Source organism: Lepidochelys olivacea, assembly GCF_965140295.1.
Source record: "Lepidochelys olivacea isolate rLepOli2 genome assembly, chromosome: 3".
Classification (NCBI taxonomy): domain Eukaryota; kingdom Metazoa; phylum Chordata; order Testudines; family Cheloniidae; genus Lepidochelys; species Lepidochelys olivacea.
In genome coordinates, this window is record NC_140413.1 from 46,145,677 (window position 1) to 46,173,200 (window position 27,524).

A 27,524-nucleotide genomic window follows, 5' to 3' on the forward strand; every position below is an offset into this window, starting at 1 on the left:
AGAGTCTTGTTCTTCCCTAAGGCAACCATTCACATGACTTATGCAGGTGTCCTTATCTTGATACCTGTTCTGCTACAGGTTAGACACGGTCAGTACATACAATGCTCTGTCATACCTTGCATGTAAGGTTATATTGTACGTAAGTGACAGTCAGCGGTGGGGTGGGGGGGTTGCTTAAAAAAATTTATATACATTGTGGCAGAGCTCCAACCTCGTCCCTGTGGGTCCTGTGCTTCCAGGTGATTTATGCTAGCCTCAGAGGCTCACTGCAACCCTCCAGATAGCCCTTCTCTCTCTAGGGCCAGGGTATAGTCCACTGAGCCTTTTTCATCATAAGCCAGCAAGAAGGTTGGGGAGAGAACTTCCACAGTCTCTGTTGTCCCTGTGGGCTTACTCAAGAACAATTTAGGCTCCTGGCCTGACAGGGGCTGTCTTCCCCTCCCAGGAGGGGTTTCCTGTTGTGGCAGGTTGGGGTGAACCCAGGCCCGCTCTCTACTCTGGGTTCTGGCTCAGGGACTCTAATGGCAGCCAACCTTTCACTGCCAGAGTTGCTACATTTCCCTGGGCCTCTTCCCCACAGCTCCCCCGCTTCTCTAACACCTGCTTCACCCTTACCTTAGGGCTCGCTTTCCAGTGGTTTGAGGGTGTCTTCGTTACCAAGCCCTTCGGCCACACTTCCTCTCCTCTGGCCCCCCCCAGCCTGACAAGAGTGAGCCCTTTTATAGAGGGGCCTGAATTAGAGTCAGGTGTTCACATTAGCTTAACAGCCTCACCGACTCTTTGCAGGCTAATTGGAGTCATGTCAACCCTAGCCTGGAGCAGCCCCTGCTCTGCTCAGTCAGGGAACAGAAAACTGCTTATCCAGTGGCTAGTGTATCTGCCTTCAACTACTCTGCTGTACCCAACTGGCCTGGGTCTATCACAATGTACCATGGAATCTAAACCACATTTGGTCTTAAGTCTTGAAAGATTATTTCCAACAGCACTGTGACCTAGTATCATGCTGGAGTATTTCTTCAGTGTCAGTTCAAGAAAGGCATGCCACATAAATCAACACACAACTCTTCCCACTGTACTCTGGATTTCCATAGAAGTCTTCCATCCAAGTACTCATTGTTTCCACTGCTGCTTAATTTGCTAGAAACGACAATCACAGTGATAGGGAATTTTCTGAAAAGAAGTTATTTGCTGCTTTGGTGGTAAGAAAATATTTCTATTCAGATATGGATATTCTTTATATACATCCAAACAACCACTATATACTGCAAAGTTCATTTATTATTTCCTTATTCCACAAACTAACAAGCATATCACCTGCCATCTACATCTTGATTAAAAGAGGTTCACTGAAAGCAGAAACAGGCATTCTTTCATTCTCTAAAGCATACCTATGAACACAGCACAAGTTCTAATATTGATACATAAAAGCTTTTTCTGGTGCAGCATCATTACAATTTCTCCCTTAGTTCCTTTTTAAAATTATTACACCTTAGATATTTATATATGCTTGTATTAAACTTTGCATAATCTACCATACAGCAAGTCACTTGTAGAAGCCATTTAGTAAACTAAATTAAGAAGTCCCCATAAATTTAGGTTATATACAGCTGTAATGTCAAGTTCTAAATTATTTACAATCTCTCTAAACGGCAGGTTCCCAGTTCACAAAAGGATTAGTGCATTCCATGATTTCTCTTTAGATTGATTTTATGCAGGGATTAACCTGTGCTTACAATGCTCAGTAATAGTTATTAGTAAGTTAGTGTGTTGACCAGGGAAACATCTAGTAAAATCAGGGGTGGAGGAGAGCCTTAGGCTAGAAAAGGAATTAATGTATGTTCTCATCTTGATTTTGTGTTGCACTCTGTGGACTTTAGGAACACCAGCAATTGAAGGAAAAAAAAAGCTAATAAGCAGCACAAAATAGAGCAGACTTCTCAGCCACTTCACCTTTCACATAAACAATCCTTTAACATTCCAGTTCTCTCTCACTCTCCATGTTTAAATTGAAAGACTTTCACCCATGAAAGCATAGGAATTTACCAGAATTGAAAAACTGTCCAGTAAAGGATGCATTTATTTCTGAAGCTTTTATGCATGTGGTGTGGTTGTCCAAAAGAGCCTTGTCAAGCCATCCCTTAGGCTCTGCTCATCAGGAAATGAGCAGATTTTGCATATTTGAGTGAAGACTTTGAGCAGATTCTACTGGTCTGTGGTTGATGAGTGCATGCAGGTGTTGTGGTAGCCAAGGGACTGGCGCAAAGATGAACAAAAAGGGAACATGTCAATTTATTCTATTTTATATACTCAACACAGGATGGAAAGGGAAGTTCTGTGAATCAGGTCCCAAGATTTTCTTTAAAATTAGGTAGATTAGTACATTCCAGGTAACAAAAAATTACAGTGAACATTCAATATCTGGAATGCATATAATATACAAGTACCATTATATTACATTTATGAAGTTGTTCAGGACAGTATTTTTTTTCCAGAATAAGCATAAAAAAGTTACAAGCTGGTTCACAATAACTTTAGGTACAATGTTATTAAAATACACTGATGTTAGTCATAAAAATATTTTACTATTTACATGTACACTGTATAAACCTTAACAATAAGAATATGCCCATTTTAGGAAGCCTTAAATGAATATTTAGGCAGATTGGCCCATGTTAGGTGTAGTACTACCTGTTTTGGTCTTCACAACCTGAAACTACTGGATACACAGTACTGTAACTTGTTCCTCACTAGAATGTTTACACTTTCTACTAGGTATTAAAGCATTTCATTAAGAGGAGCTAGTTTTATTTCCACTGTGTTTTATTTTGTTAAATCCTACTCCAAGTAATTCGGGGCACTCTGCTTGTTCTTGTGCAATTTGGTTGCATTTCCTAATAAGGCTGTAATTCATTTCATCAGTGATCACACTATCTTGCTTGTAGTCAGGATGGTTTGCAATAAACTCCCTCATCCACCGAGCAACTGTCATTAATTCTCCTGAAAGGAGAAAAATGTAAATAAAAATCATATTATAGACATTTATACACTGCATTTAGCATCTACTTTATTTAGTATATTACAAACCTGCAAGTATTTCTCATTACATACACACTTCATATTCATGAGCACGACATATGCCTCATAGTAAAGCCTAGCCACATTAAAAAAAAACAAAACCATGAACTCACTATAGATGCATCTTGAAGGACATACACCAAGCATACTCCCGACACAGACACTAGAAGTCACACTTATCTAGAACAATCTATATCCTAGAAGTTTTACTTTCAAAGTTTCAGAAGTAAAATGTCCGGCTACATTTATGAGCCCGCATAACAGAAACTATACCAGAACCTAAAAAATCAGAATGCATCACTAGGAACAGCAGACAATTTAAGGCAGCAATTCTCAAACTCTTCACATAACAGCACATTTCAATGGAGAAATGGTCTCACAGACCAAGTGTCAAACTATCTGTAATCACTTCTCTACAGCAATTATGCGTATTAAAAACAAGGAGACCCTCCCTACATTAGATATTTCCTCAGCTTTCCCACCTGTACAGTTCCATTAGTGGGAGTGCTAGGGTCGACAAACTGCTGGCACTATAAACACCGTTGTCTAACTATACCAGAGCAGGGCTAGATGACACCGTGGCTAAGGTGCCAATTTTTAATCTATTTTGCTAGTACTCAGGATGTTGCTACCTCTGATGGAACTGCACCAGTGGTAGCAATAGTAGTAAATTTGAGGAAGACTGTCTGGTGTAGACAACATTAGCAACCAGACAGCTGCCCATGGACCACAGTTCAGGGACTTCTGACCCATTACCACCCTAAGGAGGTACTGGGAACAACTAGGAAATTCCAGAGCTTGTGCCTAAAAAACTGCTAAGATATGTTAAGACACATCTAATGTTTTTTCTGTTATAAATTTCAATTTTTGGACATAAAAGTGTAATATCAAACATTCAGTGTCATTTCAGTATCAAAAACACCCAAATTCTAGAATCATAGAAACACAGGACTGGAAGGGACCAGCAATCTACTCCAGTCTGCTGCACTGAGGCAGGACTAAGTGCTGTCTAGACCATGCCTGACATGTATTTCTTAAAAACCTCCAATGACGGGGATTACACAACCTGTCTAGATAAATTGTTTCAGAGCTTAACTACATTGACAGGAAAGTTTTTCCTACAGTCTAACCTAAATCTCACTTAAATTGCTCCAAGTCCAGTTGCTTCTTGTCCTGTCCTTTGTAGATAAGGAGAACAATTTATCACCCTCCTCTTAATAACAACCTTTTATGTACTTGAAGACTGTCAGAAGAGTTTACTACACAAGTCTGATGTTAGTAGCACTTCAGCTTTAGAGACCAGGAGAGTGAGATGAATGGAGTTAGTTCTAATAAGGAAGCAACCACAGTAGAAGTCAGATGCTGAGTGCGTGAACGACTGATGGATGAGCAACATCACCACAGCCAAAAAAAAAAAAAAGTTTCTGAGCAAGTTATTCTTAGAGTTTACCAAAGCAAGTATAGCAACATCTATAATTAATATAGATGTAATATTAAATTTATAATGTAGCATTTCCAGCTCCACTAAGTCCTTATTTTCATCTTACTTTTTAAAATGCCATTTAGCTACATTTAGCTATAGCATTTTCAAAAATGTGAAATTGTTCATGAGGTCATGAGTCGAGAGATTCATCTTTCAATAAGACTGAAAACCAGCCCTTAACTTTACTACTTAGGGTGGTTTAGAGACCAGGTGCACACACCATGGTATTTGCACATACAGACTCTTGTAGGTAAGTATATCTTAATACGCCCAATTTGAATAAAATGTTTAAACCTCTCCTTTTCTCAAGGTACATGGTGCACTGTAAAAACAAAAACAAAACAATCAATGGGCATGAAAAACCAGCCTACTACATGTAGGTCTGGCTTGACAGGAGTAATTGGAATGGGTGAGGCCTCATTTCTTGGGAGACCCGAATAAGCAGGTGAATGGATCATCAGGTTGGAAACAATGTCTGTGCCAGCTAAGATACAGGTGGGGGCGGGGATAGGGGGAGGAGAACACCAAAGGAGTCATTAACAGTGGACAAGGGAACAATGGCTAAGATAACTAGGGAAAGTAAAGATGAAGTAACAAGTACATAGTGCATGGACACTGCGTGAACAGAGCATGCTTTACAGCGATTGTTTCGCACAAAGTAACCAAGCCAAGCCCAAAACAGGTGATGTAAAGTAAATTGAATGCAATGTGTAAATGTACGAAGGAAGAGTTTTCTGTGTAACTTTGGACACGTGGTACACCATATACCCATCCCCTATACTTGAATGGGATCAACTCAGTGTAGCTTTGCTGTATGCCAAATTAAGCAACCTGAGACTGGAGTCAAACTGATTTCTTGGGGGAACCCAGTGGAAGAGGTCTTGGGGGATCCCGAACACTGCATATCTGAAAAAATATTTTTAAAAGCTATTATGAGGTAAAAATAGCAGCTTAAAGGACATTTTTTCTTTAAATAATGTCCAGCAAGTAGCTTTCGGGACCAAAGGACATAGGACCTCCTGCTTGTTTTATAAGACAGCCAAAGACAAGGCCCCATGCTCTACTGCTCCATATTAATTCTAAATTATGCTGCCAGCATGACAGCAAAATTGCTATGACTCCAGAATTATGCAGCACTACCCCCACAGACCCACGTGTCGGTAAGGATTCGTGATTCAACAGGAGCAGAATGAGGACAGATTAATAGTATTCAGAGTTGCTACAGTAGATTAAGTCCCCCTTTACATTAGAAATTATCTAAAAGATTTGTTTAAATGTCATACAATGGGGGGGAAAAGTCAGGAAATTCACAGTCAAGTTTCTTTGCACCCAACATATAAACATTAGTCATACCAGAGGCTCTCTTTTTAATTAACTTCAGGTAGTTCAGAATGGTGCATCTTGTGTCCACATCCACTTCCATGTTTTCGAGGTAAGAGTTTAGAATTGGGATTAAGCCAGGAAAGACACCATCCTGCAAGAAATAACGATTGATCAGTATAAACTCACTTGATTTAATTTATGAATAAGCAAAACAGTTCCGTGTTCCAAATATAAACTACCACCACACCTTCCCATTGATGATTGTGTCTATGCTCATCAAGGTGTACTCTTCTGCATCTGTCTCTTTCCCATTCTGTGCTGGGCCACATCCATCTACAACAGCATTTCCACCTTATCAAAGAAGGGGGAAAAACCAAACAATTAACTTGGTACATCTCTTGAACTGGTCCTTAGCAAGTAATCTGAAAGCAGTAAGTGCAGTACCTTTACAAATATCTTTTCTGAAATAAAACATTCCCTGCCGAACAGCATCTCGTTTCTGGGCTACCTTCATATTTTCATCGACCTAGTAAGGGAAAAATCCCAAAGGTTATTTCTCAGATGCTAGAAAATGGGCACTTTACCTATCAAAGTGTTTTGGTCTTGGAAGTTAGGATTTCTAGATATATTTCTTGTTAATTTCACTGCACTAGACCCAGTTAAGTCCTACCTACAGACAGCAAGTTTTATTTAATTTCTCAAAGGTTAGCATTCTGCACAGAACCACAGAGCTCCTCACTCATGAAAGTGTAGTTAACTGGTCAGTAAAAGTGGCAACAGAAGAATGGCACTGGCATGAACAACTTGTAATTTTAGATACAAGCAGTGTCAGCTGTAAACTGAAACAGAGGAACATGTGTCTTGTCAGGCAAGCTTTTTTGCTATTTAGGTGTAATGAAATCAGTACAGTTGGAATAAGAGGTTATGAATTTTTTTTTTAAATTGGCATTTTCCGTTTCATATTCTTCAGCTGCCAGGGCTGGAGCAGTGGCTCCAACTGTTAGTCAACTGCCCCCACTCCCCCTGGAGATTTTTAGTAAAAGTCAGGGATCCATCATGGACTTCTATGAATTTTTGTTTATTGCCTGCAACTTGTGACTTTTACTAAAAATACCCATGACAAAATTTTAAGTAAAAATTTAGTGTAAGCCAACTAACATTTTGGGTGAAAGTTTTAAAATCTTAGCCTCTGAATAGCTTCTGGGCAGATTATGCTCAAATTCTTCAATCAATACGTTTAATGGGGAGTTAGTAGTAGTCCACTTTCAAGCAGCTAACATTACTGTAGCCTCTGGAAAAAGGAAGAGGATTTGCTACATTAAATTTGTCTTCTCTCTCAATGTGATGCAAAAAACTTTCAGCAAAATTAAAAGTGATATTTTAAAAACAACTATTTTCGACACTAGGACAAAATCTTTTGTCCTCTTACTTATTTTATGATATCTTTTACTAATCAGTTTGTGTATGTTCTGAAGGGTGTCTCAAGGCTGTTTTGAAAGATTAAAAGCATTCTAGGTGGCTGAAGTATAATCCCACATGACCCAAAAGTAGAGATCAGTTCAAGATTAGCCCCATAACATCCTTGTTCTTACAAGTAAAAAAAGACAAGTTATGAAGGTCCAGTAATTCTCTGTTGTGATGTCTGCCAAACTGCTCAGATCTAGGACTAGGTTCACTAGGTCTAGGTTCACTCTGTGTATGATCTGTTCTGTAGTCATAACTGGCTTTCATTAACTAATGTTCTTGCCCATGATTTATTAGGCACTTCATGTGTTCGGTGGTGCTTTATATATTGCTGACTTGAATAGTATTTGTTCGTTTCTCTCTGCATAAAATTGCATACCCATGCTATTGGGTAATTTTAAATTCCAATGTTTGCTGCAAGATTTCCTTCTGCTCCTTATTTGTGAAAACTGTATTCCCGACTCAACAAAGAGAAAGTTTCTCCTTTCAAGTCTGAAGTGAAGACTTTAAAAACAGAACATTTCACTTTAAAAAAAACAAAGTGGTAAAATATTAATACAAACAATAAAATGCTAATATAGATTAGGCAGGGCTGATAGCTCTGCCTCTTATTAAGGTTGCCCAACACTTCCTATTATAAGTCCCACTATTTTTCAGTTGCTTATGATTTTAGCAAATTGTTTGGGCTGAAGTTTTCCATGGTTGTGTCTGCCTCAGGATACTTTTTTTTTTCTCCTTGGGGGCCGGGTGGGGAGAGAGAATTCTGCACTTTTGACCCCTTGGCCCTGAAACCTTTTTTTAAGGGCTTATGTGTGTGATAATATAGATCACTTATCCTTGAACCCTTATCATGGTATATGCAGGGCTTCTATTTTGGGAGGTTTAGTAATACCATTTTCAGGGTTTATTTTTTTTAGCATTTTTTGAGTTTTATGTAGATGTCAAAAAAATCAAGGGCATAAGAACATAAGAATGGCCATACTGGGTCAGACCAAGGGTCCATCCAGCCCAGTATCCTGTCTACCGACAGTAGCCAATGCCAGGTACCCCAGAGGGAATGATCAAATGATCTCTCTCCTGCCATCCATCTCCACCCTCTGACAAACAGAGCCTAGGGACACCATTCCTTACCCATCCTGGCTAATAGCCATTAATGGACTTAACCTCCATGGATTTATCCAGTTCTCTTTTAAACCATGTTATAGTCCTAGCCTTCACAACCGCCTCAGGCGAGGAGTTCCACAGGTTGACTGTGTGCTGAGTGAAGAAGAACTTCCTTTTATTTGTTTTAAACCCGCTACCCATTAATTTCATTTGGTGGCCCCTGGTTTTTATATTATGGGAACAAGTAAATAACTTTGCCTTATTCACTTTCTCTACACCAGTCATGATTTTATATACCTCTATCATATCCCCCCTTAGTCTCCTCTTTTCCAAGCTGAAAAGTCCTAGCCTCTTTAATCTCTCCTCATATGGAACCCGTTCCAAACCCCTAATCATTTTAGTTGCCCTTTTCTGAACCTTTTCCAATGCCAGTATATCATTTTTGATATGAAGGGACCACATCTGTACGCAGTATTCAAGATGTGGGCGTACCATGGATTTATAAGGGCAATAACATATTCTCCGTCTTATTCTCTATCCCTTTTTTAATGATTCCTAACATCCCGTTTGCTTTTTTGACTGCCGCTGCACACTGCGTGGACATCTTCAAAGAACTACCCACGATGACTCCAAGATCTTTCTCCTGATTAGTTGTAGCTAAATTAGTCCCCATCATATTGTACATACAGTTGGGGTTATTTTTTTCCAATGTGCATTACTTTACATTTATCCACATGAAATTTCATTTGCCATTTTGTTGCCCAGTCACTTAGTTTTGTGAGATCTTTGTGAAGTTCTTCACAGTCTGCTTTGGTCTTAACTATCTTGAGCAGTTTAGTATCATCTGCAAACTTTGCCACCTCACTCTTTACCCCTTTCTCCAGATCATTTATGAATAAGTTGAATAGGACTGGTCCTAGGATTAACCCTTGGGGAACACCTCTAGTTACACCTCTCCATTCTGAAAATTTACCATTTATTCCTACCCTTTTTGTTCCCTGTCTTTTAACCAGTTCTCAATCCATGAAAGGATCTTCCCTCTTATCCCATTGCAACATAATTTACATAAGTGCCTTTGGTGAGGGACCTTGTCAAAGGCTTTCTGGAAATCTAAATAAACTATGTCCACTGGATCCCCCTTGTCCACATGTTTGCTGACCCTCTCAAAGAACTCTAATAAATTAGTAAGACATGATTTCCCTTTACAGAAACCATGTTGACTTTTGCCCAACAATTCATGCTCTTCGACGTGTCTGACAATTTTATTCTTTACTATTGTTTCAATGAATTTGCCCGGTACTGACGTTAGACTTACCGGTCTGTAATTGCCAGGATCACCTCTAGAGCCCTTCTTAAATACTGGTGTTACATTAGCTATCTTCCAGCCACTGGGTACAATAGCTGATTTAAAGGACAGGTTATAAATCATAGTTAATAGGGCGAGGGGTTTTAGGGCTCTCTCTTTCTATATATTATACTGTAACAAGTAATTTCTCTGTAATGTTCCCTAAAACGTTTTAACATAGTACTGTTTCAAGTAGCACAATATTAAAGAGCACTAGGGACTCTTGAGTGCAACAGCAAGGTCACATGGACCAAACAGTGCTTTAGAAATCACACCGCCGTAGTCTGCATTACTGCTCCGTGTGGACAAACTTAGATACAAATAACAATTACCAGTGTTTTTCTGGTGTTTACAGTATAAACAAACATTTCTTTTTTCTTTTACCATTGTAGATGTTTTACCAGTGTTCAATGGTTAAAGATGAAAAGAAGCAGCCCCTAGGTTTACACAAACAAACAAACCAGAGTGGCTAGGAGAAGGGAGTTTTCAGTGAGGGGCCTCAGCTCTGGGATGAGCTTTTCTCTTGGACCTAATTAGTCCCAAATCTACTGGACTTTTGGAGCATATTGCACGATACATGTATATTTTTGGGCTGCTGCAGAGTTTGGCCTGTTGGGAAAGTCAGCTGTGTAGAGGAGCGGGGAGTTTGGCACCTTATAGAAAATCTAATTTTGTTTCTGTAATTTACAGCAGAGGTGCCTAAAGCCTTGGAGAGGCTCCATTTTTATATAATATTAATTAAAATGATGCAGATCCCTGTTAATATTGTACAGGGTATTAATGGTGCATCTGATCTTAGGAAAGACCACCACATTTTCATAGGAAAAATAATTTGTATTTATATATGCAAATAACTCACTTGAAATTTTTATTTTGATTTTTCACCTAATGCATCTATATAGTATGTGGAGTTAAACTGTATTAATCCATATTTCACCGCCAGCCCCCCCCCGCCAGATTTGATCTCGAAGAAGAGGGATTTAGTGATGCAGAAATACTGTCCTTACACTTTCACTGAGAAATACTAGACTTTCTAACTAGCTTAAAGAAGTAAAAATTAAGTGTACAGCATCACTCTTACCTTGGACAAAGGAATGAGAAAATCCAGTTTATATGACAGAATCACTCTGGTCAGCAATACCACAAACACAACATATGCAGAGTTTTCAAAGTCTGTTAACTGAACCTAGACATTAAAAAAATTAAAGTTAGTTTAGTGGAATAGGATTGATAAACAAAAATAAATAGCTGCATAACAAGTTTATGCAGTTTGGATCAATTTTTCAAACAGGTGTTTGCAAAAGGGCGTACACACTTCTGCATGCCCAGAGTTGGGGTCTGGATGCTCAAATTCCTAACTGAGAGTCCAAGTCAGGTGTATGCCAAAATACGCATGTGTGTCTGTAAACTGAACCCTCTAATACAAAACCAAAACCACAGTCCTGCACTTAAAAGGATGGCTAATCATGCAAAGAGTCTGAACTCACAGGTTATTAAAAAGAAATGTCTTGAAGTTTTTAAAGTGTTAATCTAAAGAATTAAGTGACAAGACACCTATAAAATACAAGCACACATGAAACAGAAGGGAATGCACCAAGATTTGTTTAGTACTGACAGAAGCACAAGAGAAGGAAGGCCACCAGAAACTCAGAACAATATTAAAGCCTTGTTTAGAGTTGCTTTAATATATAGGTCTGACTTTTTCCCTCTCCCTTACTCTCATTAGTATTCTTTACTTTGCTAATGCAAATTCCCCTGCTAGTTTCAGTCCAATATTTATTGTGCACATTTGCTTAAACGCTGTTATCCATTTCTCTTCAGAAGAATAGCAATTCAGAGGGGACAAATCACACCATAAACAATAAGGTTTTGATACTAGATAGCAGAATACCTCGTATTTTTCCATTTGTAATGGGATATGCTATTAAGCATATTTACTCCTTACCTCCATGGGCCTAAATTCTACTCTCCATCCAATATCTGAATTCGGAGGAGGTGGTTTAAATCTCATAGTCTGCCAGTTTGTGGACTGAATATTCTGCAAGTCACAAGTAAGATATTCTGTTACAGACAAGCACATTTCCATAATGCAGATATATAAAAACAAAACCGGATTCTCTTTCGTCTTTCAACCAACAGACATTCAAATGACCAAGAAACACAAAGAGGCTTGACACATTTAAAGGTGGAACGAAGAGTCATCACTCTAATGATATTATGCCACACTGCCCATGAAATTCAATTTTGGACTACATCTGAATAAGACTGCGAGTCTGTCACAGAGGTTGTGGCTTTCTGGGACTGCCATGACTTCCGCAACAGCAGTGGCCAGTGTGGCTGACCCCAGGGCTGCTCGAAGAGCTTGCCCCGGGGCCAGCTGCTGGGGCGGCCCTGGGGCCAGCCGCACCAGCCACTGCTGGGGTGGCCCTGGGCAACTGGCCCCAGGGGCTGCCAGAGCAGCAGCAATCCCAGTGGCGGCCCCAGAGGCCATTGGAACAGTGGTCCTTGGAGGCCTTGGTGGCTAGGGGTAGTCAGCCCGTGCTGCTGGAGCGGGAGCCAGCTGTCGCCTCCTGGGGCCGCTAAGATTTAGTCAGGGGTATTTATAGTAAAAGTCATGGACAGGTCATGGGGCCATGAATTTTTGTTTATTGCCTGTGACCTGTCCATTATTTTTACTAAAATTACCTGTGACTAAGCCTTACATGAGACATTACGTACACAGATTTAGGTACGCCTTTTATAACCAGTTAGAACATAACAAAATTAAAGATCCACACTTACATTATTAGAATATATTACAACTCTGTTGCTCAACTATTTATACAAGATACAATTTTTTATCATCAAATATACTACATAACATGTAGTTGCTGTACATGGCATAATAAAATGAGAGAGCACCTGCAAATACAAAGCTATTTTATGAAAGACGACATATGGCATTGACAGTTTTCCTTACCTAGTTAACTACTGTTTGTGCCTTTATATTCTCTAATTTTTCCCTTGCTTATTTTCACTGCAATTACTAGTGTTGGTCTGTGTTTCACTAGGTTTAAAGTGAGAGCTATTATTTTTCTTGAATGAGGAATTAAACATTTTATAAGTTCATAGAAATAGGTGTGTTTGTCAGTGCAATATCACAAATTGCATGTTGTAAAGACCTGTTTGGAACATTTGAAACTAGCTACTTTTGTACCTAGTTCCTGCCTATGCCACTAAATTTTGCCAATATTCTTAGCTACAAAGTACTCAGCACTACATGATTCAGCTGTAAAATAGTGAGTATGCAATTATAACCATACATTCATTAAACTGGTATGAAACAAGATACAACCTCAAAATGATCAGATTCATTTGCATCATCTAGATGTATTTTCTCTTCGAACAAAGTCAACGGGTCTCGAATAAATAAGTGTGCAATATGTTGTGCCAAAAGATGATCAATGCCTATAAACAAAAGTTCAAAGATCAAATTCACCAACAGATACCAGAGATAGTAAAGTAGGCCTTATTAAATGCCACGATGACTCAAGAGCCAGGAAACGCCATACTGCTCAAGGCTACCTCAACCAAGCAATCCTAAGGAGAAGTAAAAGTGATCACCACAAAAATACATAAGATGATTAAAAAGAATAGGAAGAATACTATTTTTTGGTTGGAAGCACCAGCTGATGATCGGTATAGCTGCCATTCTTCCTCTGCTTTCTCTCTTCCACCTCAGTCTCCTGTTGACTTTGACAGTTTTGCTCGATCCAGAAGGACAAAGTATTAATGCCTTTCAAGATGTCAGCTCCTCAATTTGGAAGTTGAAGTACATTTCCCATTGCAGACCAATGGCATTACCTCTAGGCCAGACTACCGCATGCTTAATGAGCGGGCATCTCCACTAAGAGTGCATAGTCAATGCAAAAGTATGGTAGATTAAAAAAAAGCTAAAGAAAACTACAAGCATAAGACTAAACTGACTCACAATGAGTGAAACACTTACCTTCCTTTACTAGGTGCTCGTAGATTTCTTTATCTATTGTCAAATCAATGTCATTGTATTTTTCACCACATTCAGATAGATAACTGTCTATGGAATCATATCTGGATTTACTGATTCTATAATGGTTGTTCTTCAGTGGCTATATAATTTAAAAATAGAATATTTTAAGAGCTTGTAAACAATGTTGCCTTACTAATTACACTATTCTTAGAGAACTGTTAAAACAGAAGCTGCTTTTAAACAATCTAAATTAAAGTTATTAAAATAAATTCATAGGTCTTTAAAAATAAGGAAGATCATAGTGGGCAGGTACATTGAGAGGTTCCATTAAACAAGAATCTTATGGAGTTTAAATACATTTAGCAGTTTAAAGGGTATATAATTAACAAGCTTAATGAAAAGTAATTGACAGTAAAAACCCAACTTTGTTTTCTTATTAATGATAATTTGAATAAAAGTCACTTCACTATATTGACTACCCTATCCTAACAGTTTAAAAGGAATTCATCTGGATAACATGGCACATTTCAAAATGGGTGGCTTGCCAAAAAAGTCTACTGTGACATCATGATTATATTAGTATTGATATAAACAAATATACTTGTCAGAATACAGAACGGAATTTTCTACTGGAACATTTTTATAAGTTTAGATTTTTTAAAAAAAATTGTAATTCTCTAGATGGTCTCTGCTGTCCGTTCTCTGTAAAAGACGTTCTCTAAGTTCAAGTTGGTCCTGCCTCAGTGCAGGGGTCTGGACTTTACCTCTCAAGCCCTACATTTCTATGATTCTAAGTTCTGGTGACCATATGCTTTAGCATTGCTGTCATGGTTTACAGTCTTATCAGACCATCTACAGAAGTACACATCATGTAATACAGGGCTACAATATATACTCTGACAGGTTTCAGAGTAACAGCCGTGTTAGTCTGTATTCGCAAAAAGAAAAGGAGTACTTGTGGTGCCACAAGTACTCCTTTTCTTTTTGCGAATATATACTCTGTTTTTTAAACAAATCACCTTTTGGGTTAAGGCAAAGAAAGGGAAGCTGCAGCACCAAATGAAGAACTTCTCATGAAATTGTGTATTAGTAAAAGTGGAGTCTAAATGGAATTCTATACTCAACTATAACATTTGCTGCTGTGGATGCTATAACAATAATTAGGGTGAAAGTTACACCTTCAAAATCATGTGCCACAAAGACTACAATCCCTCTCCACTAAGTACTCAGGCTGTGATATTCAAAGAATATTTGAACTTGTATAACTAAAATAACCAGAAAATTGTTTAACTTTTACTCTTTAAACTAGTTTTCACATGCCTCCAATCCTCTCTCCTCTCGTGTTCGGTCATCTACTGATGCAGATATTACTCCCCAGCGACAATCAATATCCGACACGTAGCCTCTGTAGAATGGAGCTGCAGCACTTAATGCCATCTAAAATAAAACCCAGTCACACATGAGAACACAGGACAAAACAAAGGACCACCACCAACACAATGTAAAAAACGGTTCTTGCAACTGTTGTTCTTCGAGATGTGTTGTTCACCGTCCATTCCAATCAGGTGTGCGCGCACCGCATGCATAGTTGTCGAAAAGTTTTTCCCTTAGCAGCTCCCGTTGGGTGAGCTGGGGAGCCCCCTGGAGTGGCGCCTTCTAGGTGCTGGATATAGGACCCTGCCGACCCGACACCTCTTCAGTTCCTTCTTGCCGGCTACTCCATTCCCACCTCTGCAGTCTGAGGGGGCGGCTTGGGCAGGTCTGTATCTAGGTGACTGGGAATGGTGGCATTCTGAGGTCACAGACATGCAGCCCCTGGACAGGGTATCCTGGGCCTGATGGTTAGCCTAGGGGGTTCAAAAAGGCCATTGCACGGGAGGTTGCCACTGTGGCTACCAGGCCACATGTGCATCCCTTCGGCGTCTGTCCGACCTGCGTCGACTGCACTTTGAATAATATGAGTCTGCGTCAGACTCTAAAAAGCCCGAGGGCGAGGACCATGGCAGTGTTGAAGCCCCATGTGCTGGCCACCAGTACCGCATGGAAGAGGCAGGGGACCGGTGCCTCAACGATCTTGTCAAGGATCAGGACGGATGGTCTGATGATGGGGACCGGTGCTGGTGATCACCTGCTGCGCTCCAGTGCTGCTTGCTAGTGCCGGTCCTGTGAGGGTCCTGGACCGGTGCCGATCCGTCCTTGGTGCTGGGGAAATAGATTGCCGTGTCCCCAGTACCGGTGTGTTCCCGCTGGACTCAGTGATGTCACGGCAACCAGAATCAGTGCCAGGCGCAGTGCTGGTCCGGTAACTGGGAGTGCAGCATCATGGTGCGCTTGCCTCTGGATGGTACTGGTCTCAACTGTACCAGAGGCTTGTCCCTAATAACTGGAGGCTGCGCTGCAGTCATCTCTAGGAGATCTCTTGCGGCTTCAAATGTGTCTGGGGTGGAGGGTGGTTCCAACACCTCCACCTGGCACTGCCCTCTGGAGAGTCGCTATGTGCCGGACTCGATGGTGCTTTCTTGGGCGCCGGAGTTGACGACACCGACTCTTGCCGTCTGGGACCCAGCAAAGCATCCCCTGGCAGTCCGGCAGCTCTCTGAGGAGAGTGCCCTCTCTCAGTCTTTTTATGTAGCTTGTGGGGCACTGGGGAAGTAGAGTGGTGCCAGGCTGCTGCTCCCTGTTGCGGCGCCAGGGATTGCCGGTGCCGAGGCGCTCTCACACTGGAGTCCTTCCTTGGCCCCAAGTTGCTAACTGATGCTGGAGCACGCCACACTGAAGTGCTTGGGCCCAAGACTTGGCGGTCTGAAGCCGCTGGATGAAGTGCAAATTCCATGAGCAGCTGCTTCAAACGGAAACCCCGCTCCTTTTTTGTCCTAGGTTTAAAAGCTCTGCAGATTTTGCAGCGCTCTGTCTGATGCGCCTCCTCCAGACACCTCAGGCAAGTGTTGTGGGGGTCACTATTTGGCATGGGCTCATGGCATGCGCTACAAGACAAAGCCTTGGGCTCACGGCATGCTCCGGAGCCCAAGAAGGGGTGAGGGGATAGGGAAGATCCCGCTCACAAACACCTATACTAACTATACTAACAACTACAAAACTAGAAAACAAGAAGAACTAGACCAGGTAACTGCGCTAGGGAAGCACTTGCAAAACAAGCGATTCGCAGTTCCAACAGCTGCCCCGAACGTTAAGAAGGAACTGAAGCAGGGTCAGGTTAGCAGGATCATATATTGAGCGCCATGAAGGCGCCACTCTAGGAGGCTCCCCAGCCGACCCAACGGGAGCTGCTAAGGGAAAAACTTCCTGACAACCATGCACACGGCACGCGCACATCTGATTGGAATTGACGTGAACAAGCACTCAAAAAAGAACTGTACAGAAAGTTTACTTTTGAACTCCTGTATACACACGCCTATAAAAAATGTATTATGTACTCAGAGCCTAAACTATTACTGGGGGCAGGAGTGGGAGTGATTTCTTTTGTCCACCCCCAAGTTTCTGCTACACCAACCCTCTGCTGATGCAGGACAGCACATTTCTTCCTCAGAAGCCATTGCCATTAACGGCCCACATAGAAAGGAGGTTTATTTACCTCATTGCTGATGTTCTCAAAATATATTGCCTCTATAGATCCATATTTAAGGAGCTACAACATGAGATCTGCAGAGATAATTTCATGATGTATAATCAAATATTGTGCTACCATACTTCCACTCCTGTCAGCAAACTTAATTTGACCAACATTTTATCTTGTTAAACTCAGTGTCCAGTTATTACTGAAGTGATTAGTTCACTTAGCCTACTCTAGTTGTACCTATAAATCCAAGCTGGTAGTTGGAACCTATAATTAAGGTTGCTTAACACTCCACATTACAAGACCCTGTTTTCAATCATTTATACAAATCTTACCAGAATTAAAACATCTGGGCTGAAATTTTTCATGCAGGATGTCTGCCTCAAACTAAATTCCTTTGGAAAGTTTCAGCAAAAATGGTTCAGCCATTTCCATGAAAAAAGTAAGGGAAAAATACATTTCACACATGTTGAAAAATTCTTACAACCCTTTCATTGAGAAAGTCTAGTGACTCCTTGCTTTGGAGTGGGACTTGAAATTTGGCAGGCGCATTGCCCTAATGTCAGGAATGTACTTTTTGCCAACCCTCTGAAAAATTGTTAAAATTTGTCCAAGTTAAGCCTTCGGGAAAAAAAACAGCTTGCCTAATTGAGCCTTTGAAAACAGGCTGCCAGATTCACATTTGAAAATGGAACTAAAGATCCTAACATTTTGAAAAAGTTACTTATAACCTTTGACCTTCCTCACTCCCCCATTTGCCTTTTCTGTTACCCTCTTGTCATGTCATGCCATGCCTAAATTGATACGGTAAGCTCTTTGGAAAGGAACCCTGCCTTTTATTTGTTTGCTATAAAATAAAGCCTGATGATTTTTTTTTTTTAAGTATATCCTGAACATGTTACAAGATTATGAGAGCATAGACATTTACAGTTTGGTAAAAGTTACTAAAACCCCCCCAAAAATAACTTCATTGACGAGACTACTGCAGCCAAACTGTTTTGTTATTTGCTGCCTACTAGTAGAATAAGGCACACATGTACTATGGCAAACAGCACATGAGTTATAGATTTTTTCTCAGATATACTACTGTTACTGTACAGCCACCTAATACAGCATCTTCCATTTTTGCTGAAGACCAAATTTTCAAAACATTGCTAGAAAAGATTATCTGATGCACTAATTTAGTTAGGTTTGTAACTAAAAGATAGAAAGGTCTTTTTTATAGGACTTTAAACTTTAAGATTTTTTTTGCTTGCTTGCTTGTTTGTTTATACAGTAAATAGAACTTTATCACCAAACGTGCTATTACTCACCACAATAGGACAGATTGTAGCTAGCTGATCATAAAGGCATCTTGCTTCAGAAATGCTGCAAGCCTGGAATGTTACCTGTTAGAAGAAGTAGGATTATTACACAAAAGCAAGTCTGCAGGCTCTAGACCATCTACTGGAACCAACGGTATTCTGAAAGTCACTTCCACTGTCTATTTTAATTTGTCCATGGACTGAGGAAAACTGATCTTTGCTGCCAGTGTTTCCAGTAGTAACCATGTCACAACTTCAACACTTTAATATTCATTAAAGATTTTAGGCTGCATTTTAGAAGGGCACTCAGATGCTGGGGCTGTAGTTCAAATGTTAGCCAGGACCAAGAGAAACTGAGGACTAACATCTCTAATGAACATGAGCTGATAATATCCTCTTTAAGCAGCATTCCAGAAGCCAACTCCCTCAAAGGAACACAGTCAGAAAGGATTACAAGTCATAGCATTTATTTGACATTACAGGTAAATTTGTTTTTAAAAGAATCCTTTAATCCAAGATCCTTTTGTGATCTCCAGCCTAATTATAGGTTATTGTAAAACAGGGGGGGAAACAGAAGTGCTTTGGTGTACTTTAAAGTTTCTGTAAAAATGTACTTTTGCCTGTATTAGAGAGAGACCAAAACACAATTGTAAGACGAAAGTGTACTACATAACTTTTAGTGCATGGTAGCAGGGTCCCCACGGCCATTTAGTGCACGGCAGGCTAGCGTGCTATAAATTCACAGCCCTGCTTGCTGTGCATTTAAGTCTCCATGTAGACAAACTGAGTTAATTAATAGGTTTTTCTCCTCCTGTTTCTCCACTTTAAACTTTGTGACATTACAAAACAGGGACCACCCCCCGAGAAAACTGTACTCTGTCACCACTTGAACTCAAGTAGCAGAGATTGCTGCACTAGGTGAGAGAGAAGGGATAAAATGGGATCCAGCTGGGGCATCCCCTCCCCCAGCACTCCACTAGACCCAGAACTGTGTAGCAAGACCACCTCAACACCAGGGGACATTAGCACATAGGTGGTACTTCCCCCATGTGGGCTTAGGAGAAAGCTGCAGAGCAGCCACCAGAAATTCCAGCTGGCAGGGGCAGAAGCAGCTAAAGCAGGGACCTTTGGGCAACAGGGAGAACTTTCTACAGTTTTGACTGGACTGCTTCTGCTCTGTGCAGACTGGCTGTTTGCTTCAACCCTCCCACACCCTCTTCCTCAGTCTCTTCACCTCAGCTTTGCTCTACACCTTTTACCCTCTTCCCCATTTCCCCCCCAACTTACCTTCCCATTTAGCTTATCCCTTCCCCTAAAAGCCCCTAACCTTCAATAAAAATTGTGAAACCAACTTGACATTTGCTGCCATCACACTGTTCTCTCTGCTTGTACGTTATACTCTTTCCCCAACCCTGTGCCCACCTTGTCTATTTAGATTGTGAACTATTCAGAGCAGGGACAGCCTACTACTCTGTTTGTACATATCTAACAAAATGGGGCCCCACTCCTTGTTGGTCCTTAGACACTATCACAATAAACATTATTAACTGCAACATTACAAGATTACCAGTTTTCCTCCTGAAGAAATTACAATTGAAACTACATAAAATATAGACACCTCCCCCTCTGTCCCCTGATCTCTACTACTGAGCCCCACACATTTCCCTTCAAGGAACTGTAAAATAAACTTTGAAAGGTTTTATAACCTCTTTCAAAAGAAGAATTTAGCACTGGAACAAGACATACAAATTAGTTTTACTCCTGCCTCTTAATTTTTAAGAGGAACACTCAGTAGGATCTCCCCTAGGTTAGTTTTGCTTGCAACCAATTTAACAGATATGGAAGTAGGGTTGATTAAATTAAATTAAAGTGATTTAAATAATCAATTTTAATCATGATTTAAATCAGCAAGCAGAAACCTGGATTTAAATTATCAGTTTTAATCTTCTTTTGTATTTGTACTTTTTAATTACTTTCCTAAAGCAAAGCTGATTCTCCCTGGTTGATGGCCATTAAAACATGTTGCTTGGGAACTAAATGTATATAGGTTGCACCAAATTTGGTGCTTCTTTTTATTAACCAGAAGGATACATTGTAACAGTATATATTTAAGCAAATTTATAATTAATGTACATTTATTCAAATGTTTATATTTATCATTTTAGAAAATGGTGAATGACATTTCTTATTTACTAGATGATTAATTTTTTACTTGTGATTTGTGTCTAGCTCTATTTGGATGGAAATTCAAATTAAATTAAATATGCACAAAAACAGCATTTTAAAATTTAATTAAATAAAGGTACTATGAATGTGTTGGATACATAAGAAAAAAATATTAAAAAGTTTATCAAAGCATGTTTTGCATTTATAACTAACTGATTTTTAAGCAAAGTAGTATCATCTGTAGTTAAGTGAATAGAGCTGATTGTTTCTGGTCACCATGTCCTTCACGATATTAGACTTAGTAGATCTCATCCTTTCACACCTAGTTTTTATTCATAGATTGGAAGAGATGGGGGGGGGAAAAACCACAACAACCCACTTTCCTGCATTTTCAATCCCAACTGGTTTGTTAACGTTGAATGAACTAGTCATTGAACTGAACTAGTTGAAGGGTATGTCTACACATCAAAGAAAAACCCACAGCTAGCTTGGGCTGCAGAGACGTTTCATTACTGTGTAGACTTCTGGGTTAAGTCGACACAGCAATGAAACATTCCCACAGTCTGAACCTTGCGAGCTCAAGTCGGCTGACACTGGCCAGCCACTGGTTCTTCTTTGCTGTGTAGACATACCTGAATAAACTGAAATGAAGGAATTCTGTTTTCACCTGCAGAAGACGCTACTGCTGTCAAAAGCTGGTTTAAGTCTCTCATTTCTCGACTTACAGTACTGTGTTATCAGCGAATGCTCAGAACTGGATACGTGATTAATTTAATGTTACAGATTACTGTAAATGGAAGAAGTGCTTCAAGTTGATTTGACAACAGCAGCAGCAAAAAGAAATGGTTCAGTGATACGGATTATGATTTTTGTTTATTATGCCAAAAGATGTATTGAGGTTAAGAGGTCAGCATTAAACCAGAAATTACTTGTATACCACTTGCGAGTGGTATACTCTTAGTTACATAACATACATTAAATTACTTGAAGGTTGTAATTGTCAGTTATTACAAATTCCTTGTTTTTTTTACTGTGGCCGTGATCATTTTTAGGCATAAATGGGGAGACGAAGAGTACTGACTAATGGCTGAATCTTTGAACACTATCACTGGGGACCTGGTTAAACACAATGCTCTGTGGCACCTTACATGCTATAAGTGCACCCATAAACTGATTTTGGCAAGGTTGGAGAGGAAGTACATCAAGCATCAGGGAAACACTGAAAGTGTTGGGACAAGTGCCAGCTATGGCACTTATACTGGGTCCCATTACTTGTGTTTTGAGAAAAACATCGGCTTATTCTGCAGTAATCCAGAAGTCTGAAGGTATCCATTAAGCACAGTTTCAACACGTGAGACAGGTGAGAAACTGAACAAAGCAGTCACCGTTAGCAAGAATGGTACATGCAAAAATAATGTTAATTGGACACACTGAGCATCATTTGGGTCAGATATATGACACTGCATATTACATTGAGTGCTACAATAAAGATGTGTTGCATCAAAAGATAAAAGAACAAAATACAGATTTTACTAGTGTAAACTCTGAGTCAGCTGGAATCCATAGACTCATAGAAAGTCTAATGGATGGGAAAGCGGTGGAGTTGGCTGATGCAAAGGCTAAGTATAGAGAAATATATGCTTTGAACAGGTCTGAGAAGGAACACACACTTAGTAGAAAGGCTCTTAAAGCACTTACTGAAGATAAACTGTGGGATATGGATGTAGTTTATAGGACTTCTCCAGAAGTAACTAAATACCATCTAGACTTATTAGCTGCTGTTAAATGCCAAGAAGGATGAATTATTCACACTGACAACTTATGTGCATATGATGAACCAGAGCTCATTAATATCATGACAAAAGCAGTCTTCAGAGAGGAGATAGCTTAAGGTGTCAGCTGAAAGGATACTTTGGGTCATGACTTGTACGAAGCCCTCAAAACCCAAAGATTTATCCAGGGCTCCATCAATCTATGGACTCCAATCAAGAAGTACAAACTAAAGACGTGCGCGAATGTAAGAAGAAAGAAAGAGTGAAGGTGGAAGGGAGCGTTACAGAGCTAACCACAGGATGGGTCGTTTGCTTACCTCCTGGTAGTGTCCAGATCTCAGGGTGATGTTGATTTATGTATGACTTTGGGAAAGCACGAGTTCTCTGTCGTGCCATGATTGAGGTTTGAATGTGACAGAACGCCACATATGTGCTAGACAAAAAGCAAACTAACGCACATCTTGCACAGTCATTGTGAGCCAGCACATACGGACATGATTGGTACCTTACGCCAGCAGAGGGCTTTCAGCACAGCAATCATAGATGATATGGCCAAGGTACAAGCTCTTGACAAACCAGAAACTGTTAACACCTGCCAAGATTTGACTGAAGACTTTATTATGAGTCTACAGAGAAAACACCGTCTCATGTCTGACACGTTTGCAGAGGAATCAATTAAAAATATTACCACAAAGAAGAAACTCCATAGATTGCTCCTATCCAATACAAATCACTGATTTTGCAAACATCTCCAATGTCACATTGAAGAAGCTACTGTCCTATATTCACACGCATACCTTGCGGGAAAAATGCTCCAGCATACAAAGAATTGCTCAAAGAATTTCATTGTCTCCTGGCATAATGAAACTGCTGCCTTGAATGGTTCAGTGGAATTTCTTTGTAATTGGAGGCTAACTCTAAAATTATTTTGCATGCCATCAACGCCAGAGAGAGAAGTGCTTACTAAACTCCAGATTTTTGCACAATACACGTGTTCCAGGACTCTCTGAGATGCTACGCAAGATTTCCGCAAGATTCTGTTTTTGTGCCTCTTGCTGGGGAATAGAATTGCTGTATAACATCCAGAGATGTTTTCCTATCACTTGGAGCATTAAAAGCCACCACACTGGCAGGTTTCCAAACTCTTTCAGGATGTGACACTACTGGAAGGTTGGCTGAGAGATCAAATTATCTTACTGGAAGGCATTTGATTCATCTTCCAAAGACCCTCCCCACTCTGAAGGTGCTTGCAATGGCTGAGACAGTCATGATTAGGTAAAAAAATGCATTGGAGGTGTTCATATACCAAGTTTACCATTTGAAGACCAATATTATGATGACACTTGCTGAGCTACACTGATGGATGTTTTTTCAAGAAGCAGAAAAATGGGGCAAGGGAGGAAAGAGGAAATCATCATTGACATGGGATGCTTTATACCTGCTACTAAGAGGGCAACTTATCAAGCAATGGAATGGCTCTGGGATGGTCAAGTGCATCAAATGTCATCTCTTTTACCTTTTGATTACTAACTTGCCCACAGAATGATATTTTACTATATTATGCTCCCAGACCATTATAAGACATGAATATCTACACAGCTCTCCATAACTAGGATTTTATATAATTTTAAGATGTTCTCACATATGACTGCAAATAATTACAAAACATAGAATCACAGAACAGGAAGGAATCGCAAGAGGTCATCTAGTCCAGTCCCCTGCATTCAAGGCAGGACTAAGTATTACCTAGACCATCCCTGACAGGTGTTTGACCAACCTGCTCTAAAAATCCCCAATGATGGAGATTCCACAACCTCCCTAGGCAATTTATTCCAGTGCTTAACCACTCTGATGGGAAGCTTTTCCTAATGTCTAACCTAAACCTTCCTTGCTGCAATTTAAGCCCATTGCTTCTTGTCCTATCCTCAGAGGTTAAGAACAATTTTTCTCCCTCCTCCTTGTAACAACCTTTTATGTACTTGAAAACTGTTATCTCCCCTCTCAGTCTTCTCTTTTCCAGACTAAAGAAGCCCAATTTTTTCAATCTTCCCTCATAGGTCATGTTTTCTAGACCTTTAATCATTTTTGCTGCTCCTCTCTGGACTTTCTCCAATTTGTCCACATCTTTTCTCAAACGTGGTGCCCAGAACTGGACACAATACTCCAGCTGAGGCTTAATCAGTGCAGAGTAGAGTGGAAGAATTATTTCTCGTGTCTTGATTACAATACATCCCAGAATGACGTTTGCTTTTTTTGCAACAGCGTTACACTGTTGACTCATATTTAGCTTGTGATCTACTATGACCTACAGATCCCTTTCCACAGTACTCCTTCCGAGGTGACATACATAAAAGATGACAGAAAATACGGACATATTTAAAGAATTAATGCTTCATATAAATGTTTAAACACTGCAAAAGGAGTCTGAATGTATTATTTCATGGATCCTCCCTAGCTGCGTTTGTAGTGAGCTTTCTCCCCTCAGCATTGTGCAATTTGCTGTCAATGAGATTTTATTTTTTGTTCGTTCATTTATTCATTGTTGAGTCTTTTAATCTGGAACAAAGGTGTTTTGACAGGATTACTACAAGTGCAGCCTACAGAATGTTGTGAAACAAGAAGCATTTAGAAGATTCTATTTAATTCCATGGAGGCATAACATAATGATCTCTTCCTGGTTACCACAAAAGAAGCAACAACAAAGACAGAAGCTATCATCACAAAGTCAAACACACAAGAACTATCTCAGCCATCAGCCCCTTGTGCAAAATTGCTACAGTAGAGTGACACTCAGAATAACCAAATTTAAAAGGTACTGGAGCACTGTGAAATGCCAAACTGTTACTGTATCTTAAGTAAAATCAAATTAGTAACTAGGGAAGAGAGATGGAAAGGTACAAAGGGGAAGATTTGTTTGTGCAAGAATTACATGCCTCTTCGTAAATAACGGCAGAAAAATACTTGTGTGGATTAATTAAGAGGTTCACAGCATGGTTAAAGAAAAGAATACACCTAAAAATATCTCTGAAGAAAGAATTTTACACAGGTGTAAAATTTAGCAAAATAGCAATGAAATTTGTATTTATTTAAAGATGCTCTGCAATATAAAATGTTCCAGGGAGCTTTCCCGAACCCTGTTCTTAGTTCTTTGACCTCTTTCTCAAAAGTCCACCTGCAAGCTAGGTGACCTGCAACTATTTCCTCAAAGTGTGGCCTGCTAAGGACTGAAGTGAGATTCTGCTTAAGGGTTTTCACCAATCCAAAAACATACTTCAGTCCTGATCTGCATGTCTTCCACACCTTAGCATGGTGGAGCTCCAAGACAAGGTGCTTAGCTAAATAAAGGGGTCTTTCAGCACAATTATCAAGACACGCAAACCCTGTTCTCCAAGTCTTGCTCTCTTTATCAGTGAAGACCAAAAATGGGCCTTACCAACAATATAAATTGAATATAACCTTCTTATAAAGACGTTAAATATTGGCAAATTATCAAGTTACAATATAAAATTAGACAACGGTAAACTGTGGACAGTCATTAACTGGATTTTGAGAAAGCATCACACTGTGTAAGATACAATTTGCAAATTTATAGGGAAGAGAATGTCATTGCATTATTTTACATCATTTTGAGACTCAGATGTATTTTACCTGAAGGCAGCAGTTGCCCATTCCAAAACCCATGGCATCCATATATATATGGTCTGGTTTAGCTGCTTTTGCTGCTTCTCCATCATCCTTAGGAAATGTTTCTGTCAATGGTGACGGAGTATTCTTATCTTTAAATACTGTGAGGAAAATACAAGTATTCAGTAAGTAAAGCATCAGACATAGATCAATTACTTGAAGAAAACCACTGACATTTACTCACTTGGTACGTTTATCACTACTTTCTCTCCTCTTCGGTGTCGAATGTTTCTTGTCAGAGTACTAAAATTTAAACAGTTTATATTAAATGCTTTTTTCAGGAAAAACTTCCAAACATTTGTCCACTTAGCCTCTCACTCATTTTCATTTGTACTGTAGCAGATTTGGTCCTTCACTGAAGTCAATTCTATGTTTTGTGACAGTAATATCACAAGCAGAATAAAGAAGCCTATGATCTATGGGAGAATGGGGTAAGGGAAGTTTTGCAAAGGTTAAATCTTATGCTGTAATAAAAGACTCTGCAGAACTACACAATATTGTCCACCTCAAATAGGTTGGCTCCATGCTCTAGTTAGATTCCAAGATGGTTGTGATGTTTCCAAAATAATGAACGTTGGGATTTTACTTTGAGCAGGAGTGGGATGGCTGTGCCAGGACTTAAGGGAAACAGTCCATTTTAAGGTAACGTACTGAATCATAGATGATGTTAAACATGTGGTGAATTCTGCCAGTATCAGGCTAAAATTGCTGAAATTGTTATTTACCTTTATAGGTCACCTTGACAGTAAATATGTAACATTACATCTTTGTCTATGTCCCTGGGACTTGTACAGCAATTATTCACATAGCTCTGCATTCCACTTACACGATGATAAAATTGTGTATTAAATATGTACATAAAGAGTTGTTCTTCTTTCTCCTCCAGACTCACTCTTACCTAAATCTAGGATGTTTGTTAATAGCTTCATCTGGAAAGAAGAGAGACTTTGAAGCACCTCCTTCTACTGGCGTTGGCTCACATTCCGGTAGCGTAAATCCTGGACATCCTAATCTATAGATGACAATTTGAGTAAGCCATAAATTAAATAAATTATAATTTTATGTTATTAAATGCCCTATGGTTAGGTGAGACTATGATCTTAATAGACAAAGGAATAAAAATAGTGAAAAAATATATTTACTGCAGGCATTTCTAAGGCACTTTTCAGTGTTACCTAATCACCAGTAGTCATTAACAAAGAAAGGGGACTAATGGCAATCACTATTAAAAGGTCAGCATTT

The 27,524-nt window shown here is 39.7% G+C and overlaps 1 protein-coding gene across 2 annotated transcripts in view; it reads right to left on the minus strand.

The window, feature by feature from the left end:
• Positions 1 to 1,260: 1,260 nt before the first annotated feature.
• Positions 1,261 to 27,524, minus strand: part of GCLC (glutamate-cysteine ligase catalytic subunit) — a 57,028-nt gene continuing 30,764 nt past the window's right edge. Inside the window, exons 4-16 of one of the 2 annotated variants that reach the window (XM_084622379.1) lie at positions 27,181 to 27,294; positions 26,467 to 26,525; positions 26,247 to 26,383; positions 18,670 to 18,744; positions 15,103 to 15,219; positions 13,783 to 13,921; positions 13,129 to 13,241; positions 11,740 to 11,832; positions 10,876 to 10,980; positions 6,326 to 6,407; positions 6,129 to 6,232; positions 5,912 to 6,032; positions 1,261 to 2,997 (exon numbers count right to left, since the gene is read on the minus strand). In XM_084622379.1, the coding sequence (XP_084478505.1) occupies positions 2,789 to 2,997; positions 5,912 to 6,032; positions 6,129 to 6,232; positions 6,326 to 6,407; positions 10,876 to 10,980; positions 11,740 to 11,832; positions 13,129 to 13,241; positions 13,783 to 13,921; positions 15,103 to 15,219; positions 18,670 to 18,744; positions 26,247 to 26,383; positions 26,467 to 26,525; positions 27,181 to 27,294 (1,468 nt within the window). In that variant the 3' untranslated portion in view covers positions 1,261 to 2,788. The remainder of the gene's footprint in view (positions 2,998 to 5,911; positions 6,033 to 6,128; positions 6,233 to 6,325; positions 6,408 to 10,875; positions 10,981 to 11,739; positions 11,833 to 13,128; positions 13,242 to 13,782; positions 13,922 to 15,102; positions 15,220 to 18,669; positions 18,745 to 26,246; positions 26,384 to 26,466; positions 26,526 to 27,180; positions 27,295 to 27,524) is intronic. The other variant, XM_084622380.1, reaches the window with a different exon arrangement.